The following is a 21,808-nucleotide window of genomic DNA, read 5'->3' as shown; positions in this document are numbered from 1 at the left end:
ACACTCCCCTGAGAGTAGATCTAGGGGTAAGGGACTTGGGGAGCTTGGGTTGACAGTAACTTGAAGTTTGATCACCACATGTCCACAATAGTGAGAAAATCCTTGTAAGTGGCACAGTGGATCTATGTCAGATTAATGAAGTTCTGAAACTTCAAAATTCATATGACCGAGACCATATAATTGAAGTTTCAGAACTTCGAACATTAAAAAAATAAATTCTATTTTAATGTTTTTTGCAAGGGGCAAGCCCACATGAACCCTCCACATGGGTGGCTGCACCCCCATCCCCTGATAATTAAATATACCAACTCTGCGATTGCACTACATTGTAGAAAAGGATACATTTCCCGTTCTGCTCTGTATCACAATCTCCATTCAAAACATTTGAAGTTTCAAAACTTTGATCATATGGTCCCAACCATATGACTTTTGAAACTTCATTAATCAGATAGGGATCTGGCACAACTTGTAAATAAGGGCATGCCATCCATATCAAAGAAGATCTTAGTCCCACTATACTCAGCCCTCATTAGAACAATAATTGAGTACAAATCACCCTTCGGAATGTACCTGACCAGGCATTTGCAACAGCTGGAGCAGCCACTCAGGTTTCTCACTAAAAATACAGGGTGTAAATATGTCCTATGCAGACAGCCTCAAAAGCCCTGTTCTTAGTCTCCTACAGACTACGGGGAGTCATGCTATGCCTAAGATATGAGGCATTCTCCAATCCAACCTTGGTGGATCTGCTACACATTCTCAAAACAAACACTACCCAATCAGTTACCTAATCTGATGTTCTAAACATAGTCTGTGAAGTAAACAAAACATGTTGGAGAGACAAGCATGTCTTTGAGATTACCCATTCTCTGGAACAGACTCCCCATTCATGTAAAACAGAGCTCTTCCCTAAATCTGTTCAAATGCAGTTTGGACAAATGGATGGGAAATTGCAAATTCAACCTTGGCTTGTCACCTGTGACCCTTATGGACAGGGGCATTTTGTAGATGCCCTAAGGCACAAGCAAATACCAAGGCTGTTTAGCCCGTCGACATTGATAATTAGGAAGATTGGGGTATGAATGAATGGACTTAAAAAGGCTCTAGGGCTGCTAGTATAGTAACCTCTTATGATCCTATGTCTTAATTTGTAGGTGAGATCTATAGCATCTGGTCAAAACTTTAACCATGTAATCACAATGCTGACTGAAATGAGATGGCCAAACTGAAAAGATGATTGGCTTCCCAATAGGTTCAGAGTGTTGGTATGACCACTGCACACCTTCCACAAAAATGCACACACCTGACCTACTCCAAGAACAGTGCACCTCGAGGACATGGGAGGGGAAACTTTCCAAGTTTAAGCATTGTCTGTCTTGTTTTAGCCAGTATGCTCTTCAGGCATCTAATGTCAGCCAGACCTCTGACTCCCTTGTAGGTGTTCTGGTGATGCTGATTTTGATACAGGGAATGACTTGCTTGGTGGCAAGCTGCAAGAAAATTTGCACAGTGGGTCATTGTGCATGGCTTATGTTACTCCTTTTCCTGTTGGCAACAGTAGACATTTTCAGAAAACCTACTGATTAAGTGTGTGTTACTGTGTGATGTATTGTACTGGTTGCAGTTACCCTTTCAAAATTTCCAGGTAAACCAAACTAAGAAAACACCTGTAAAAGTATTTCTGTGCCATGTCATCTCTAGTGTATGTGGTGAGTGATCGGACCCATTTGGAAGCTTTCATAATTTGAAGTTGGCCATTCTGACATTTTCATCCTTTACTTTCTGTATTTTAGGTTCTGAAATGGACGCAGATTTTAACTTGTGGCACATTGTATACAGGAAGAAATCATTCCTTGTTGATTTTGTGCTTGTGATTTTGTTGTTGTCATGCTGTTGCTGTTTATCTGTAAGGCTTTTAGATGCGTTTCTCATGTGTTCAAACATGTTGCCTTTAACTGCAGGCTGTGGCAGAAGCTTTCTTGGACCATCTGTGGAAAACGATTCAAAATCCTATGAATCCAGCCTTAATTCGTCAGACCGCAGCTAGTTACATTGGCAGCTTCCTTTCCAGAGCTAAATTTGTCCCCATAGTGTAAGTACAAGTGATGCATTTGTGTGTTATATCCAGTCATCTTCAGAGACCTGGAAAGAGATTCTTTTGCAGTTTATTTGTACAGTTCGCACTCAGCAAATTCTAATTACATGAATAAAGTTCTGTAAAGTTACCTGCTATACTTGGAATGAAAATGTTATTTGCACTTTCAGTTACTTTTTATGTTCTTGTAAATGTTGATAAGTTGTGGAGTAGATGGTGTTGGTGTCCATTAGAGATGTGATGTTTGCACACCCCGTCATGTGGGTCAACCTAACATTGATCCTAACTTAAAGAGCACAATGTGAAGTAGCTCGTGGCCATTGTAACACCAGAACGTAGCAGGACAGTTGAAAATAGTGGATCATCGTTTTTTTAAACATTTTTAATAAGTCATTACATTTTAAAATGTAGCACAAGTTTACATACATTAATAGAAAAGAAAAGCTCTAATAGCAATTTTCATTAATACTGTAATGCAGTATGCATGTTTTCTTTTTAACTGTTTTATTCACTTGAATATTATTTAAATTGCTCAGTTCCTGTTTTCCTTTAAACCTCACACCTCCTCCTAACCATTCTGTATGAATCGTTCCCTCAAATTTAATTTTTTTCTATGATGTTTGTTCACCCCCTTTTCTAAAGATCTCCCATCCAGTTCACTTGTATATTTTATATTATTAAAAGTTCTGTTAAGTTTGGTATAAATTTTTATTTCTGTTTTCTAGTATTTTTTCAGCCAATAATAATAGACTTAGTAAGGTCTTACTGTGCCTAGGCATTTCAGATTCTGTATCCCAACTTGTAGCAATCATTTCCTTAGTTATTACCATTTTTCCTCAACATGTCTGTCAGAATACTCTAGAAAATTTTTAAAATCTGGCAACTCATGTTCCCAGAAAATGCCTTCTTGCCCAGCCTTTCCAATGTTTTACTTTCTTTATACAAGGTAACTCTGCATGCTGTGTGCCTTCCTTCAGCTCAGAACTCTGTGGCCGATGCATTAAGCAGGTCCATGTCACAATCTCACGAGTGGATGCTCCACAGGGATGTGTTCCTGGACCTAGTTCACTGGTGGGGTACTCCAGAACTAGACCTGGTTTCCTCCCCTATGACCAAACAACTTCCTCCTTTTTGTGCCAGGGCCCCTCATCCTCAAGTGTGGAAGGTGGACGCCCTCTCATTCTCTTGGAAGGGGAGGTTTCTCTATGCATCCCCCCTCCCTTTAATTCAGAAAGTCCTGTTGAAAATTCTACAGGGCAAACCAAAAATCTTGCTAGTGACTCTCTTGGCCAAGACAGCACTAGTTCCCCTCTTCTGCAGTTAGCCAAGGGTCATCATCACCTCACTGGCTGGACTTGCTCACTCAGGACAAGGGATCATTGATTCACCTACATTTGCTAACTCTACAGCTGACCCTGTGGATGATCAACTTTTGATCCCTTTTAGGCACCTATTCTCTAAGGAGGTGCTAAGGGTATTGCAGGAGGCCAGGAAACCCACTACTAGAAAATCTTGCATCTCCAAGTGGAGAAGATTTTCCATTTGGTGCCAGAAAAGGAAAATGGATCCCTTTGGTGCAGATATTCCACTAGTGCTTTCCTACCTGTGTGAGTTACTCAGCAGTGGCCTTTCTTCTCAGTTAATCTCCATTGTTCTGCCTTGTCTGCCTGCTTGCCTTTGACCCCTCACCTACCTTCCAGGCTAGAAGTTAAGCTTTTTGTAAAGGGTGTCCTACACTTAAGACCCCCCCCCCAGGAAACTAGTTCCTCCTCCCTGGGATCTCAATTTTGTGCTGGAAAAAATTACCCAGGCTCCTTCTGAACCAGCAGCGTCTGCTTTCCTAAAGTTTTGCACATGGAAAACAGTGCTTCTGGTAGCCTTAAACTCTGCCAGAAGGGTTTCTGAGATTCAGGCATTAATGGCTAAGCCCCCACCTTTTTGGTCTTCCAATAACGGCAGGGTATCCTTGAGAACTAACCCTTCCTTCATGCCAAAAGTGGTGAACGAGTTATCACTTAATCCATCCAGTTGCCACCTCAATTCTCTAGTGAGAGGATTTTACACACCATAGATGTGGATAGACAACTCAGATTTTACCTGGACAAGACAAAGTATATCAGGAAGTCTGACCAACTTTTTGTGTCATTTCATCCCAGGGCTCTAGGCTTGCCTGTGTCCAAACTGTAGCCACATGGAAAGTCCTTAGCATCTGTCAAGGCTCATTCCACTAGGTTAGTTGCATCCTCAGGGTCCTTCTTCAAGGGTCTAGATGCCCATTCCATCTTGGAAGCAGCCACCTGGGCATCTGTTCACACTTCCACAAAACATTAACAATTGGACACTGTTTCCAGATCCAGAACAGGGTTTGCTAGGCAGTTCTGCATGGATTCTTGGAAAATCCTTCCTCTTAGTTTCCCCTTCTCTGTCCTCCTCCCTGGGTTCCCTTTTCTGCTCTTACATTCTCCCATATGTAAAGAATACTGCAGCATTGAATAGAAGGACATAGAATAATTGTGTAAAATCTTACCATAGAGGTCATTCTCTTCTGTGTTGTAGTGTTCTGTCCCTCCTTTATTCCCTCTACAGCTTGCTCTTTCCTAGCATGATCCACCTTGACTCCCCTGGAGTTTTCCTAATGGGGCTTTCTTATTCTGAAGATGGTACGTGTGGACGTCCCTTTTATGGCTGACGTCTGTGCCTATGTGTGACATCCCACTTACAGGCAGTGACTCTAGGCTTTTGTATACAGGCCAGATGTCAGGTTGTCTGGGCGGAATACAGCCCTATATGTAAAGAATACTACAACATAGAAGAGAAGGAGATCTATGGTAAGATTTTACACAACTATTCTTTCTCGGTTACTAACTTCACTTTTCCCCATCAGATCTCCAGCATTTGCTGTCTACTGGAGGAAAAATCCTCTGAAGCATTCTTGGAATATAAAAAATACATATGCAAACACTTCCAAGCAAAAATCCTAAATGTTCTATACTTTGTTGTATACTTGGGAGCCATACAGATGTCATCCCTTTGTTCTTTTTTGTACTGCGTTTCCATCCCCCCTCCCCCCAAATCTTTTCTAAACCCCTCTGATTCTTATAGTTAACATGCAATATCTTATGCGCCCTACTAATTATCCTTTTTGTAACCATATCCTTTCTAGCCACAACTAAAAACTCTACTAGAGCTGGTCTTTTATTTTGCATTGCATGTCCCTTTCTCTTTGTCTTAAATGTTATCAATGCCTGATAGGGTTGTTCAAACATCTACCTTTCTCTCACATTTCCTTCCCCTCCCAAGTCATTATCATGCTAGCTTATTTGTGTTTGTAAAGTCCTTAACAGCTTGCAGAGTTCTTTGTCTTTTCCTCTTGAACTCCTCCCTTGTCAACAGCATCCTTTTCCATGTTTGATTTATAGCTTTCTGCTTGAGTAATATATGCGAGCCCTAACTGTGTAGCTGTAAAGTACTCCTTCAAATCAAATAACCCTAAATCACCTTGTTCTATGGGGATATTCCTTATATCCCACTTAACTCTTCCCCTCCCAGATAAATTCCTTCATATCTTTGTCATTTACAGCTTCTCTGGTTGTTACAAATACTCCTGACTGGTATATTAGACAGTTTTATATCTTATTATCCATATCCACAATCAAGAGCTTTTAATTTCAGGATGTTTGTACCATCTTTTGTTTAATCTCTTTGCACATGTCCTTACCTGCTATAACAGAAATCTTTTTAATCCATATTCCCATAACCCATAGCTCCCCCTCAACCTCCTCAGTGAAATTACTATCCTCCTAGGCCTCAAGCCATCTACTCTCCCCCTGAAACTAACTACTTGTAGGTTTGTTTCTTATAATAATTGTTCACTGTACATCCTAATGTAACTTTTTCTTACCTGTGTATACTAACTATATGATGCTTTGTTTTTCTCTTTATAATTGTTATTGTACATACTAATGTAACTTTTTTTTCTTCCCTGGGTATTTAGTGCATAACTACAATCGTATGTTAGCTGTCAAACATTGTTGTAACCTACTATGTACTATTGGAACTTTTTGTAACCTACTATGTACTATTGGAGCTTTTCTCCCCGGGCCTCCGCTGAAAATGGACATGTGTCCAGTCGGACTTTCCCAGTCAACAAATGTAAAATAAAAAATAAAATAAAATAAAATAAAAATATTCTTAAATACCTCATTTTTATTGTGCCCTATAAATATGGATATTGCTGAACCAGTTCATGTGTGGGTACTTAATTTTCCCCTATAGGCTTTCTTTTGTATTAATTTGTTATATCCCAAACATACTTGAAATGTTCTACAGCACTATGAAATGTCTTTTCTGGATTTATCAAGTAGAAAATAATCTGTAAACAAAAGTAACTTTTCTTGATTACCGTATCTGTTATAACCTTGAATTTACAAATCCCTCATTTTCTTTAAAAGGCCTCTAAATGTAAAGCAAGTAAAGGGGAATGAGGTCATCCATGCATGGTTTCTCTGCTCAAGTGCAGTTTTTCAGAGAGGAACTCTCCCACCTTAATTCTTGCCTCCAATCCATTGTATGTAATCAAGAAAAGTTACCTTTGTTTACAGATTATTTTCTACTTGATAAATCCAGAAAAGACATTTCATAGTGCTGTAGAACATTTCAAGTATGTATTTTACTAACTAATTACTTTCTTTATGTAAAAGACTTTGTTTGTATTAACTTCAACGTGGAGCTTTTCTCCCCGGGCCACTGCTGAAAATGGAAATGTATCCAGTTGGACTAGCCCGGTAAACAAATGTAAAATAAATAAATAAATAAATAAATGTTCTTATAACCCTAATGTTCTGTAGTCCTATCTCACCTTCATTCTTACGTATGGGATTAGAGCCGATCCTTGGCTCCGACTCTGCCTATTTAAAGCTGGAAGTCTTCCAGTTGGCTTGTGGCTAGGTAGGTATCCCATGGTGCACCAGCACAATCCCCAGATCTTGTTTGCCGCGTCGATGAGTTCGGTTGTGCTTCTCTTTGGCCCTGGCTAAGTTTTGCATTTACTCTACTTATTCAAAAAATTTTTGGACTGGTTTAGTCAAAAACTTATTGTATCATTGTTTAGTCACAGTTAGCATAGTTTGCCATTTAATATAGTTAGTCTTTATAGTTGCGCCATTTGGTGCAATCTTTGACCTTTTTTGCTTCTTAGTATTGGCGTCCTATGTGCTGGTTTTCATGTTTCTTAGACTTAGTATTTGTAAGCACCTTTTGCGCTCTGTTAGACTGTGTTGTCAGTAGGCATACGTCAAGTTTTTTGCGGATTCCCGCTTGTTGAATTGTTATCATTGTTAACAGAACGCGATTCTGTTTTATTCCTTAGACATAAGTCTGAGTTTTGTGCCGATTCCCGCTTGCTTCATTGGTTGCTATTGTTAACAGAACTAGGTTGTGTTTCCCTTGTTTAGTATTCCTGTTTGAATGTGTGAACTTCTCTGCTTACTGTAACTCTCTAGGTTTGTTTTAGTTAGAAGACCTAGTTTCTCCGTTTCCCTTCCTGCAGGGCTAGACCCGTTTAAATTAGAGGGCCTAGTCCTCCCTCTCCTCTTTTCTCTGTGTGTGTGTGTGTGTGTGTGTGTGTGTGTGTGTGTGTGTGTGTGTGTGTGTGTGTGTGTGTGTGTGTGTGTGTGTGCTCATCTCTGTGAGAATGTCTAAAGAGAGTAAGGACCATAAGCCATCTGGCTTTAAGAAATGTATTAAATGCTCACAGAAGATGTCCATAACGGATGGCCACAGTAACTGCGTTTACTTTTTGGGGGCGATCCATTTACAGGAGACTTGCTTATTTTGCCACTCTCTCAGTGCTAGGGTGTTGCAAGAAAGAAAAAAACAAGCTCATCCTAAAAGATCTTCTTAAATCTTCCTTTGAGGAAGATCTACAGCACAACCAAGTGAAGCAAGCAAAGTACAAAACCACCATAAAAAGCAGGACCAACACGAACAGATGCATAGAAGGAATTTATTCTGGTACCTCGGCTTCCACAGCCTTCAACGGAGTAATCATTCACAACTAACTGCATCATTTTATATGTATTTACATAATTGGTTAATTATTTAATTATTTAATTGTACTAGTTTATAGAAGACACCATGAGATGAAATGAAATGAGAGAGCCATATATAAGGGAAAGGCACAAACCAAAGCAAGTACACACACATTTTCTAAAGTGCTTTTAAGGAAAAAAACAACTCAGACATATTACTACATATAGATAAATAATTTAAATAGTTAAATTATTTTCAAGATTCAAACCTTTAGGTTTTAAAGTGCCAAAGTTAAGGATAAACATACTTTCCAACTTTTCCCTTATATATGGCTCTTTCATTTCATTTCATCTCATGGTGTCTTCTATAAACTAGTACAATTAAATAATTAAATAATTAACCAATTATGTAAATACATATAAAATGATGCAGTTAGTTGTGAATGATTATTCCGTTGAAGGCTGTGGAAGCCGAGGTACCAGAATAAATTCCTTCTATGCATCTGTTCGTGTTGGTCCTGCTTTTTATGGTGGTTTTGTACTTTGAGGAAGATCTGGCTAGCTCTTCCTCCTCTTCTAAATCTACAAAGGAAAAGTCTAAGTCCTCTAAGAGGCCCTCCCGGCACCAGCTGGTGTCTCAGAGCCACCTCTTAAAATCACCAAATTGGATAAGTCTACTGTCTCATTGGCTCCACAGAGTTCAGTTCCGACTGGGAGCAGTACTGTGAGTACAGGGTCGGTTCCAAGTATTTCGGAGCCGACCGCTGAGACCATTAAACGGAGCCGGTCTATGGATCCTCTACTGGTCTCCCCTATATTGAAGTCTCCAATACTGCAGAGATCCCGCTGTCCTACTCTGTCATCCAGGTCTTCCAGGAGTTTATCGGAAGATGTGGAGAGGGTAGTGCTGAAACTGTTGAAGTCATCTGCCTTACCTAAATTATTGCTGGCTCCGACCCAGTCGGGTCCTGAGCCACTTGACTCCATTAAGCCCCCTTCGATCATTCCTCCTCCAAGCCATGCTGGTCTTTCGGAGTTGGAGTGTTTGGTACAACTGGTGGAACCTTCGGCTCCAGCTACTCCTGTGGCTGTTTTGGAGTCGAGTTCTGCTCCGACACTCTCAGCGCCATCCGTGGTGTCTAGGAACGGAAGCTCCCTAGTTGGCCCCGACAGGGATGCTTGGAACCAAACTTCTTCAGTTCCGAGTCTTCCTCTCGGCGCGTTGGCTAGGTTGAGTTCAGATCCTATGTCTATCTGTGAGCCGATGGCATCTTCACCCCCCTCGGAGCCGGGGAGTTCTTCGGAGCCAGAGAAGTTGGCATTCGAGATGATGAGGAGTGTGCTGTCCAGATCGTCAGCTCCTACCAAGGGTGCCGACACTTTTCCCCCTAAGGCACCTACTTCTGTCTCCGCTCCTACTCTCTCCTTAGACAGCAGATATCCTCAGATGACCTCCCCGGAATATCCTGAGGAGCCTCCACGGAAGAGAACATGTTAGAGGAAGCATGTAGACTCCCAGGATGAGTCTCTGACCTCTCACACTGACCTCGAGGAGTCAGAAGGGTCCCCCAAGTCGTCCACTGATGATGGTCTCCTTCGTAGATATCCTGGAGAACCCTAAACAGCAGTGCAGTTGGCCCACTGTCACCCCTTCTGATCAGGAGTCAGTGTACCTGAAGGCTTTTGGGTCTCAACCTTCAGCCTCTTGGGTGTCCCAACCCTTCGAATTGATGAACCTAGTTAGTCAAAAGGTGTGGGATACTCCTGATTCCGTGGACCCAGTCCTCAGGAGACCGAATAAGTTTCTTTCTGCACCCCCAGAAAAGGATTTTATGTCTAAAGGTGTTCCCGTAGATGCCATGGTGGTGGTGGTGGCGGCCACTTAGAAGGAGCTAGCTGAGACGACTTCTGTTCATCCGCCGAATAATGAGTCTCAAACGATGGTCAGATACAGGAAGCGTATCTTTTCTTCAGCGGCATTTACCCTTAGATCGCTGAACTACCCTACTCACTTCACAAGGCTTCAGAGAGATCTCCTTAAAGAGTTAGGAGATTCTCTACAAGGTACATTTACTGAGGGAGACCCTGACAAGGTGTCTGCCCAGTTGTCCACCTTGAATTCTATCGACAACTCTTCCATGCAGCTTATTTCGTATGCAGCTGATGGAGCGAGTAGAGCAGCGGGTTCAGGAATTTCCCTAAGGCGTCATTCCTGGATGCGTTTGTGTAACCTTAAGGAACCATTCAAATCTACCTTTAACAACGCCCACTTTGACAGTTCCTCATTGTTTGGACCCAAGGTAAAGGACATTCTCACCTGGTGCGAGCAAGAAGGAAAAACGTGCTCTGCCGTGGGAGTACGTTTTATTGTTCCCTCTCGACCATACCCTAAGGGTCAGAGGGGGGCGGTAAGATGTGGTTCAAGAAGTCCCAGAGGTTTTTCCATGATGCACAGGGTGACTTCTCCTTCAGATGCAGAGGAGGAGGAGGAAATGATAGAAGTCACCCTAGAGGCAGGGGCAGGCCACAAAACCAGGGAGGTCGCGATTCCTTTTGGGGCCGGCCTTACCAGCGTTCCTGATGTGGGGGCTCGACTGTGCTTCTCTGGGACTGGTCGGGGGTCACATTTCTTTGCATCCAGAAGCCTGGCTGGGTATCACTCAAGACAAGTGGGTACAAAGATTTATTACCAGAGGTTATGTTATACACTTTTCTCTTGCACCCTTTGTTCCCAAGAGGATCCTGGATGTTCCACCCAGTCACAGGGATCAGACAACTGTGGAGGTCAGCAGGTTGCTGTCAGAGAGTCATCCAAACCGTCCCAGCAGACCAAATAGGATCTGCAACTTACTCCAGATTCTTTTTAGTGCTAAAACATACAGGGGACTGTGGAGGCCCATTTTGGACCTCAGCATATTGAACGAATCAGTAAAAAAGGACAAGTTCCGGATGGTGACACTGCAGTCTATACTCCTATTATTAGGGAAAGACAATTGGATGTTCTCAATAGATCTCCAAGACACCTACTACCACATAAAAATGGACAGGGCGCCAAGGAGTCATCTGCGCTTCCGGCTGGGAGCCAGTCATTACCAGTTTCGTGCTCTGCCCTTTGGTCTCATCACAGCCCCCACGGTGTTCAAATGTATGGCAGTAGTGCCAGCTCACCTGAGATGTCAAGGGTTCCAGGTGTTTCCGTATCTGGATTGACTGGCTCTTGACTGCCCCCACCAGGCATCTACTTCTTCAGACCAGGGACGCTACTATTCAGCTTTGTTCCCAGCTGGGAATTTCTATAAATTGGGAAAAATCTGCCTTATTGCCCTCTCAATCTGTGATTTTTATAGGCGCAGAGATAGGCACAGTAGACATGTTGGCTCATCTTCCTGCTGAAAGGGCACAGAATCTGGTTCTTCAAATTCAGCGTCTTCTCCCCTTACGAAATGTCAAAGCCAAGACTATTCTGCAGCTTCAAGAGACCATGGCTTCCACCATGTTACTAGTGCAGCTAGCCAGGCAACACATGAGAATGGTCTTTTCAGCACCTACCATTATCTCATCACATTCTGCTGACAGAATTTTGCAAGAAGGACCTCCTTTGGTGGAAACTACCCAATCAGTTACACACGGGCACTTCCTTTTTTCCTCACCAACCCGTTGCCACTGTGACCACGGATGCCTCACAGATGGGGTGGGGGGGTATTATCTCGGCTGGACTGTCCAAGGCACATGGCAAGATCACGAGGCTCACCTGCATATCAATGTTCTAGAGATGAGGGCGGTGCTCCTGGCGTTGCAAGCACTCCACAATGATCTGCCTTTTAGGACTATTGCAGTACAGACAACATGTCAGTAGTATGTTATATCAAACAGGGCAGGACCACTTCTTACCCACCCTGTCGAGAGGCCATGCGAGTTTGGAAATGGGTGATATCTTCCCAACGTTTTCTGGTGGCAATGCACATTTCAGGGACAACCAGTGTGATTGCCGACAAGCTCAGCCGGGCAATCCTGATTGCTCACAAGTGGTCTCTGAAACAGGAAACGGCAGAACAGATTTTTCCGCAGATGGGGATAGCCTTGCTGCAACCTCTTTGACAGCCCAGTCAATGCCAAATGCAGCAGCTACTTCTCCCTCATCCCCCCTCCTGGGAAGTCACCGAGAGACGCATTTGTTCACGATTGGCCCCTGTGTCTCCTGTATGCTTTTCCTCCCTTTCCTCTCATTCCCAAGGTTATTCAGAAAGTGAAACTGATGGGAAGCAAACTTATCCTCATTGCTCCTTACTGGCCTCATCAGGTTTGGTTCCCCTTCCTCAGGCCTCTACTCCTAGCCGATCGTTGGATTCTTGACCCAGTTCCAGACTTGTTGACTCGCATGTCAGGTTTACTTCACCCATTCTTGCACACCCTCAATTTGACAGTGTGGCTGCTCCAATTCCATCCCTAGTCAGGCTTCATGACTTCTCACCCTCTGTGACTCGTATCCTTACATCTTCTCATAAACCTTCCACTAGGAGACTATATTCCAGTAAATGGAAAAGATTCTCTATCTGGGCAGAGAAAATGAATGTTGACCCTTACACTGCCTCCATTCCAATGCTTTTGGAATTCCTGTCTGAGCTTTTTCACCAGGGATCTGCGGCTGCCACTATCAGAGTTCAGTTGGCAGTGATTTCAAATTTTCATCTAGGTTTTCAAGATTCTAATCTGATGTCACATAAGCTGTGCAAAACTTTCCTTAAAGGTACCACTTTAAGACCTCCCTTTCAAGAACCTGTTGCCTCCTGGGATTTAAATTTTGTGTTATCCAAATTAACTTTCCTTAAAGGTGCCACTTTAAGACCTCCCTTTCAAGAACCTGTTGCCTCATGGGATTTAAATTTTGTGTTATCCAAATTAACTTCTCCCTTTGAGCCTTCTCATTCATCCTCTTTGAAATTCCTGTCTTGGAAGACTGTTTCTGGTGGCTATCACGTCGGCCAGACGGGTGTCAGAGTTGCAAGCATTGTCTGTAAAACCCCCTTACCTTATTTTTCACAAAGATAGGGTGTCCCTTCGTACTAATCCCTCCTTTGTCCCCAAGGTCTGTTTCTATGCCACCTTGAATCAATCCATAGAACTTCTGGTGTTCTTTCCAAATCATTCCAATGCAGCTGAATTCGGGTTTCACCAGCTGGATGTCCATAGACAATTACGTTTTTATTTGCACCGGACTAAGGAAATCAAATAAATTATTTGTTTCCTTCTCTAAATCCAGATCAAGCTTACCAGTTTCCAAAGTAACTCTCTAATTGGATTTCTAGCTGTATAGCTTACGTTTACAACTCTGAGGGTAGACCTTTACCCTTTAAAGTCAAGACACACTCTACCAGATCTCAGTCTACCTCTGCAGCTTTTCAAGCCAGGATCCCACTTAATAATATTTGTCCAGCAGCAACATGGGCTACCCCTCACACTTTTATTACTCATTACAAATTGGATTTAACCTCCAGGGGTAGAGCATCATTTGGTTCCACGGTACTCCGGAGTATTTTTCCTTGAGCCACCCAAGAATAAGGCGCTAGGGACGCTGTCCCATATGTAAGAATGAAGATGAGATAGGACTACAGAACATAAAGAAGTTATGTACTCACCATAACGTTCCATGTTTGTAGTCCATCTCACCCTTCATTCTTACGAACCCACCCTTCTACCCCCAGCCTGAAAGTACCTGGAGACAGAAAAATATTATTATCCTTTTTTATGGAGACCTTTTAGTATTAGCTTCTTTGTATATTTGTTATTATCTCTCCTAGTTAACAACAAACAAGATCTGGGGATTGTACTGGTGCACCTTAGGATACCTACCTAGCCACGAGCCAACTAGAAGGCTTCCAGCTTGTAAATAGGCCGAGTCCGAGCCGAGGATCAGCTCCGATCCCATATGTAAGAATGAAGGGTGAGATGGACTACAAACATGGAACGTTATGGTGTGTACATAACTTCTTTTTCATTCAGTGAATACAAATGCTGCTAGTGTCCTAGTAGTAATATCCCTTTTGACTCTATTGAATGCTTTCTGTGCATCGACACTGCAATATTTACATACGTTCTGGCCAACCCCTCAGTTCATCATTGTTCTGTTAGTGTTGCCAAGTGTTTGCCTTCCTCCACAAAAACCACATTGGTCTGTATCTGTCAATTCTAGTTAACACCTTTGCCATTCCTTTAGCTAGTTTAGACATATGCACTTTGTAATCATTAGTTATAATTAAAATAGGTCTATATGAAACGGTCTGAGTGGTCTGTACCCTTTTAGGAAATACAGCCACCTCAGCTTTCTTCCAAGAGTCTGATTCCCCACCCAACGCACACACACACACACACTTTTTAAATATTGTTAAACAAAACATTACAGATCTTTCTTGCTTTTTTCCAACCTAACATCCAAATTAACACAGGAATACAGTCTCTTCCTGTAGACTTCTCTGTTTAATTATACATCACTGTTTTTACGTCATATTCTCCTCTTTAACTATTAGTTTTTAAGCCCCATCTTCCTACAACCTTGGCATAACTAAGCTTCCATAAATATTCCCATTCGTGCATTTTCTTAGATTCCCATTCTTACTGCTTTATAGAAATGTTCATAAAATTTCCAAAATGTTTTGAATACTGCTAAAAAGATCTTTTTATTTTACTTATTACAAGCTCCCTAAGTTTGACAACCTTTTCTGCTTTGTTGCCTAAGTCATTGTGCTAAACGTTTTTGTGTTCTAGAGTTGTTACAAAAATAGTTCCTTAATGCATTTTATCCAGTGTTATATTCATAAATAAATAACATTAAGAATTTACCTTATTTGCCTTCAGTCAGGAACAACACATCAGGATGTGCAAACAGAAATTTTATTTACAGCGCTGGGAGACTGTCTTCATAGCAGTTGGTAAGCCAGTCTCAATGAACAAAGGAAATTGCATCTTTTATATACTTTCTTCTCAGTTCATCCATGCAAAATAATGATGCTAAGAGTTCTAACAAATCAATGACTTTAGAAATGTTCATGTTCCTCGTGATTCTCGCCTTGGACTTCACGTGAACACCTTCCTTTGTCACCCACCTGCTCCAAGGGTCTTGTTTTCTGACCTTGGATACTTCAGACTTTTCCTAGCAACAACAACACTCCTAACCTGGAGGAGTCAGGCTAACAAATTCCTTTTACAGTAGTTAACAAGCCTCTCTTCCTTCAACACTTACTTTCTCTCTGTTATATATTAAAAGAATGCAGTTGAAACACAGCAGTGACTTCAGCTTATGAAGCTGTATTTTTCCACAGCCCAGCATACAAATTATATTTGCTTTTTTTAATAATCATGTTATAAAATCATCAATGAAACTGAAATTAATATACATTTTTAATAAACTGATCTTGTCCCATAACACCAGGTACTTCCTTATTTTCCCTTTAGCACTCTGCAGTTGCTCCTCATCTTGTCCTGTGAAATTCCCTGCCTAGTGCAATACTTTAACCTTTGTCAGCCTCTCTAAATAACCCTTATTCCTTTTTTCTCATGCCTCTTTCTCTTATTTCTACCATGTTTTGAACTCATTGTCATTTTGTGTCACTCACTAGCTATTCTTTCTGAAAAACTGTATGTCTTAATAACCCTTGAATCATTTCCACTACCTCCTTGAATTCCCCTTTTTTTTTTTAAACAGGCAAGTCTGTAAGTTCCAGTGTTTCATTATCACTTCATTACCCTACATCTTTGTCTTAGTTTTTATTTGGTGCATGATACAGTATAGTTAATGGACGGGTCTCAGAGCTTTCAGTTAAATAATATACTCCTGTGAAATATTTCTAGCCAGTCTAGCTGAGTTATTTTACCTTGAATAATATGCAAATTCATTCTTGAGTTAATGTCACTGAATTCACATCTTCCAGTCTAAATATTTTCATACTTCAGAACATTATCCTTGTTTATTTCCCTTGTAGATCCCCTGATGACATTCTCACTATTGCAAATCCATTTCCAGTCCCTACCTGTAAATTTCCCTGTTAAAAGCTTATTTTGTGGCATAATTCTTCTAAGCTCCATAACGGTAGATTTTGGTGGAATGTAAATGCATGCCAGAGTAGTAATTCTCTCCTGCTAGTGGCTCCTTACTACCACTAATTTGCCATTAGTATGCCCCCCTTCTATCACTATTCAACCCTTCTCACAATTTACCAATAATCTGTGACTGGGTGTGGCACACGTCCTGCAGTACTGACACCCAATCATGGATTATTGCAGTTGTGCGATGATATTAAAGACATTACTTGGTTTTCTTAATTGATCTCAGTATATGGACTGCAGGTCAGCCCTATTCTGCCTGGTTCTGAAGTACTGCACATGGGTATGGCATGTGCTTTCCCAGTATATCGGTAGAGCGACTGGGAAGGCTATTGATTCTTACAAGTGCGTGTTTAAGAAGGAAGCATTTTTATCTGCTTCCTCTGTTTTTAGCGGTTTGTGTCTATTTTATTTTATTTTTTGAATGTTTCTGGCACTACAGTGAGTCCAGCCTCTGAAGTCTTGTCAAGCAGATGATTTTTTTTAATTTGATTGACGCTAGAAACACAAACTGATCTGTCCAGTCAGTTGAATATTTTTTGAGTAATAAAGACCTTTAATTGTATAATCAGCATTATTTCCACCCTTTTCCTTTGTCTCATATGAATGTCCATCCTGAAATCCTTTTTGTCAAATTAACATACTAATTTCTATCCATCTTGTGTCTCATGTAACATTGCTATTGCATCCTACACATTTAAATCTAATTCAGTACCACATATATCCATCTTGATAACATATTCATATTTCAGTACCATTAAGGTATACAGCATTACTTCTTGCATATAGTGTGCCCTCCTTTATCAGTACTGACTTGTGAAGCTCATTTCTGCAGTTGTGTATTGTCATAGCTCATTATTCTTTCCTAACAGTGCACAATCAAATGATGCATCTTACCAAAAAGATAAAAAGCCGTGCTTTATCTATACTGTGCCTTTATTTTCCCCAGTTTATTCCATCATATATATATTCAAGTTGATTACACTGTTGTACCTTTCCTAAATGTTTGTTTTCTTCTTCTGGTAGAATTTATTTATTTATTTATTTTATTTATTTTATTTTACATTTGTTAACCGGGCTAGTCTGGCTGGATACATGTCCATTTTCAGCAGAGGCCCGAGGAGAAAAGCTCCACTAATAGACTACGACAATACATGAAGACTACTTAACTAAGTAGATCAAACTTTTTAACAGAGAACAAAAACACAAACAAATCAAAATGTATAGAATAGAAATAGAACTCATAGTATTGTGATGTTTATATATAGCAATTGCTTTTATCCATGGTATGACATAGCCATTGAAGTCTTTAATATGGATTACTGATGCAGTCGTGGCATTTGGTGACTTGTGCAGCAGGTGAGGTCAAATGACTTGAACCCCCCCCCCCCCCGGATGTCAGCACATTTCATTTGTAAGAATATGTCGCCTTTACTATCTTCACTTCTTACTGCATTACAGTGATGGTTGTCCGCTCTGTGATTTCCAGAGCAAAATAAGTGCATCATTGGAGAAATTTGTATTTACTCTATTCTTATTAGACATGTGTGTTGGTATTCTTGTGTGTTTGTTTAGGTGGTATGATCTAGGCCCAAGCAGGTATGTTCACCCCCAAAAAGAAATCGGTGTGATTATCCACATCAGATTTTGCTTAAAGAAACTAAGAATGCAAATCTCTTCTTCCTGGAGCCTTTCCACAAAGTCTTATCTTGTGCTGTTTGTAGAGGATTTAGTAAGACACCAGGAATATGTACTTCAACCTAGAAACATGTGCAGGTGGTGGACTGCATGGGGGACTTGGAAGAAAACCCCCAGATACTTTAGCAAGAGTAGACATTGGAAGTGGGGATGAACACACCTCTGTAAGACCGCTGACTTAGTCCTAGAGGGGCCAAATTGGATATTGCTGCTGTCCCCAGCCTCTTGCTTCTCCTTCTTTTGAGCTAACTTTTCCATTTTGTTTTTTCACCTTCAGCTTCTTTTGGGTGAGTTTCACCATGAAGGTCTTGAAAAGTAGGGAAAACAAAACAGTGTAAGAAACTTCTCTGTGTGGAAGATTTTCAGTCCATATATTTCTAGTTAATCACTGTATATTAATCAGATCAGACAATAGTAGTAGAAGTAGCGAACGTAAACTCGTCAAGTCAAAAAGTAATAATAGAAAATATATAATTCTACAGCATTACTAAGTATTCAAAAGTAATCCAAGCAAGGCAGGCAGTCTGTTTCCAGTTGAAAATCCTTTATTAAGAACACAGACAAGCGATCCAAGTAAAACAAAAATAGAGTAATGATTTCCTCACAAGCTTTCTAAATATATATATATATAGACTTTTTATCAGGCATGGGAGTGGTTTATTGTGCTGTAAAACAAAGTGTTATTGGTACACTTGTTAAATTCACATCCCTTCCCCCATCAGTGTGACATTCGAGCTGGTCCTGCCCTACCTAGTAGCTGTCATAATAATATATAGCCCTAATGTACTTTAATGGTACATCTTATTTAACCAAATTATTAAGTAGATTATTAAGTCTGTGATTTTATACAAGGCAATATACTACATGGCTGGAAATATATCAACCTTAGTTCATTTTGCGATCAAAAATTATATATAAATATATACATATACATTTTACATACATCTGTCTCCTATCTCTCTTTTCCTCTCCCCTTCTCTACCCAACTACCTCAATAATAATTGGCTCTACCCCTGTAGAAACCCAGACTAGCCTGTTCATCTATCTCCTATCTCACCTTCCCTCTCCCCTTCTCTACCCAACTTCCCAATAGCTTGTTTTCCTAAGTTCCGCGACTATACATTAAGACATGGAACTTACCCGTGAACAGCACTCATTCATCTTAACTTTCTCTCCTCTCTTCTTAGGTATTTTTCTCTCACCACTCCTTCTTAAAACAACTTTTAAAGCTGTTAGAAAATTATGTACTCCTCAACTCATCCTATTCTATCTTTGATATCTGTCCTATCTTCACTTCACAGCTATCTCTCTTTATCCTTTCCTCTATATTTCGCCACCTTCATAATATTGTACTTTACACAAAAAAAAAAATAATAATTTTGGGACTATTTTGTTTTTTCGTAATTGCTACTCATGCTTATTGTTTCTTTGCTTATCATAACCTTTTACAGCCTGTTATTATAAACTATGTATGTTCTATGTATTATAACCTGGAGCTTTTCTCCCCAGGCCTCTGCTGAAAATGGACATATATCCAGTTAGACTAGCCAGTCAACAAATGTAAAATAAAATAAAAATAAAATAAATTTTGCATGTAAAAATCAGTTTCTGTTTTTATAACCTGTTGTTAACAAAGATCGCTTTCGTCCTTCTAGACTTCTTCAGGTCTGTGTACAAGAACCCTAAAAACCTATATAATTATATAATTAGTATTGTTGTTAGCATCATTTTGAATAAAGTGAAAAAAAGAGAACCAGAAAAAAATAAAAATAAAAAAAATATATGCATGATGATGGAAACAAAATACACTTAAATTTCAAATGATTTAAAATGGTATTTAAAACCAATTTGTAGAAAAAAAATAAAATAAAATACAATTAGTCATGTAAACAACGTGGCAATTTTCTAAGTTCCAGTGCACTTTTAATTGAACAGTAGTAGTTTAGTCCAGGCTTTCTAAAATAGTTCAGTTTTAATTGCCACATGAGTTATGTTTCTCCAGAATATTTGGGATGTCTCCTTCAAGATCACCCATGTCTATGCGATCCAGGATCTGGAACTTAAAATCTGTGTCTCTTTTATGAAGAGAAAGGTGTTTGGCTAGTGCATTATTTTTACATCCAGAACGGATTTCTGACAGATGACATGAATTCCTTCGCTTGAGTTTATTTACAGTCTTGCCCAAATAGAATGCATCACATTCATTGCACTGTGCCATGTAAATTACTTTTTTAGTGATACAGAAGTAGATCAGATACAAATGGATACAGAAAATGGACAGGGAAGAATGGGCCTAGAAAATATGAATTCAGAGACTTTTTCTAAACTAGAAAAGCAACTGAAACACATGCAGGGTCTCTACTGGGAACACATTTATTTACAACAAAGCATAGATACGAAGAGACTTAGATTGAACAAAAGACCAATGTGGAAAAGTATGGATGATTCACTTTCTAAGGAATGGGAAGATATTTTAGAGGATGCCAGCTACAAACTTATTTGTCTGCTAGTAAGGAACAACCTTAGTGTGCAGGAAGCTACAAAGGCTGACATCACATCTTTAAAAACAACATTGGAAAATGACAACCACAATAACCTAGATGCTAAATTTGAGCTACTTAAAGAAAGAGTGAAAGGATATGAGCAGTCCATTAAAGAAAGAAAGATTAATAAAATGAAACGAGATCAACTGGACAAAGATGATCCTGGGAGACTTACTAGGAGGTACAATAATATCAACAACAACAGGAGAACCAACAACAGACAAGATTTTAGTTATTACAGGGGATATAAGGGAAAATAAAACCGTGCCAGCAGACCTCAATGGGATTTTCCCAGGGGAGATCCTCGCAGAATACAGGACCACCAGGAGACTGCCCCTCCAACATCTCATTCCCCACAATCCCAATCCCCTGTGGCTATCAACACTCCGCAGACATCACAGAAGGATCTGGACAGGAACATAAGCCACAGCGGCAACCAGAACCGACAGTTCTACAGGACGAATTACAGGGCTACCAGGATAACCGGGACCACAGACAATCCAGCTACCAGGAGCAGCAGCACCATCACATAGACCAGTTTCTTTAGGAAGACCAATATCGACAGCACAGACATCAACCACCACACCAATACCAAAGCCAGCACCAGTACCAGAACAAGAACGATGACCACCACCAGAGCTTGTCCCTCTTACCAGGTCCCCCCATACCACAGCCACAGCGAGGAGTACTACTACAACCCACCGAGATTCCAGAAAGCAGAGGAGGAATTCCAGAGGTCTCATACTCTATCCACAAACTCCCAGGGAGACAGGAGAACCAAACAGTGGACAGGGGTGAGGGAAATACAATACCTGTGCAATCCCCACTGGAACCCCGACTACAACCCAGGTCCCAGGCTCAGACAGAGGAAACAGCCACAATAACAGGTACAATAACAACAACAACAGGTACCACAATAACAGGTACTCCACTTATCTGGAACCACTCTGTTAAAGCATTGACTGAAGAGGAAAAAAGTGTGTTGTCCAAAGGACTTACTTTTGTACCAAGCTGCAGGAGTGAGGTTGCTCAAGTACTGATAGACCTTAAAATGTTTGTGAGGAAGCTCAACTTAAGGGTACAGTTTCATGGCAAAAGTATGACACTGAAAATAAGTCTATTGATGAAACTATAAAAAGGCCTAGCAGCTATTGTCCACCACTACATCAAACACCAGTTGCTTTCGAAGTGAAATGTGAGATGGATATCGGGAAACTGCTTAAAAAACCTCCAAAGAAAAAACTTTATAACTTAACACGGGGAGAAAGAAAAGCATTGCTTGAGCTAGGCAATGATAAATCCAAGCGTGTAATGAAGGCAGACAAGGGAGGAGGTATACTTATGAC

At 40.6% G+C, this 21,808-nt stretch overlaps 1 protein-coding gene across 1 annotated transcript in view; it reads left to right on the top strand.

The window, feature by feature from the left end:
• RRN3 (RRN3 homolog, RNA polymerase I transcription factor) overlaps positions 1–21,808 on the top strand; it is a gene marked incomplete in the record, with an annotated part of 604,791 nt that overhangs the window by 372,531 nt on the left and 210,452 nt on the right. Inside the window, 1 exon segment of the mRNA XM_044089174.1 lies at positions 1,962–2,092. Coding sequence (XP_043945109.1) covers positions 1,962–2,092 — 131 coding nt within the window.

This window comes from Protopterus annectens, chromosome 12.part0 (assembly GCF_019279795.1).
Source record: "Protopterus annectens isolate FY-2018-M chromosome 12.part0, PAN1.0, whole genome shotgun sequence".
Lineage (NCBI taxonomy): Eukaryota > Metazoa > Chordata > Ceratodontiformes > Protopteridae > Protopterus > Protopterus annectens.
The sequence above is the reverse complement of the archived record's forward strand: the minus strand, read 5'-3'. Positions and strand labels throughout refer to the sequence as shown.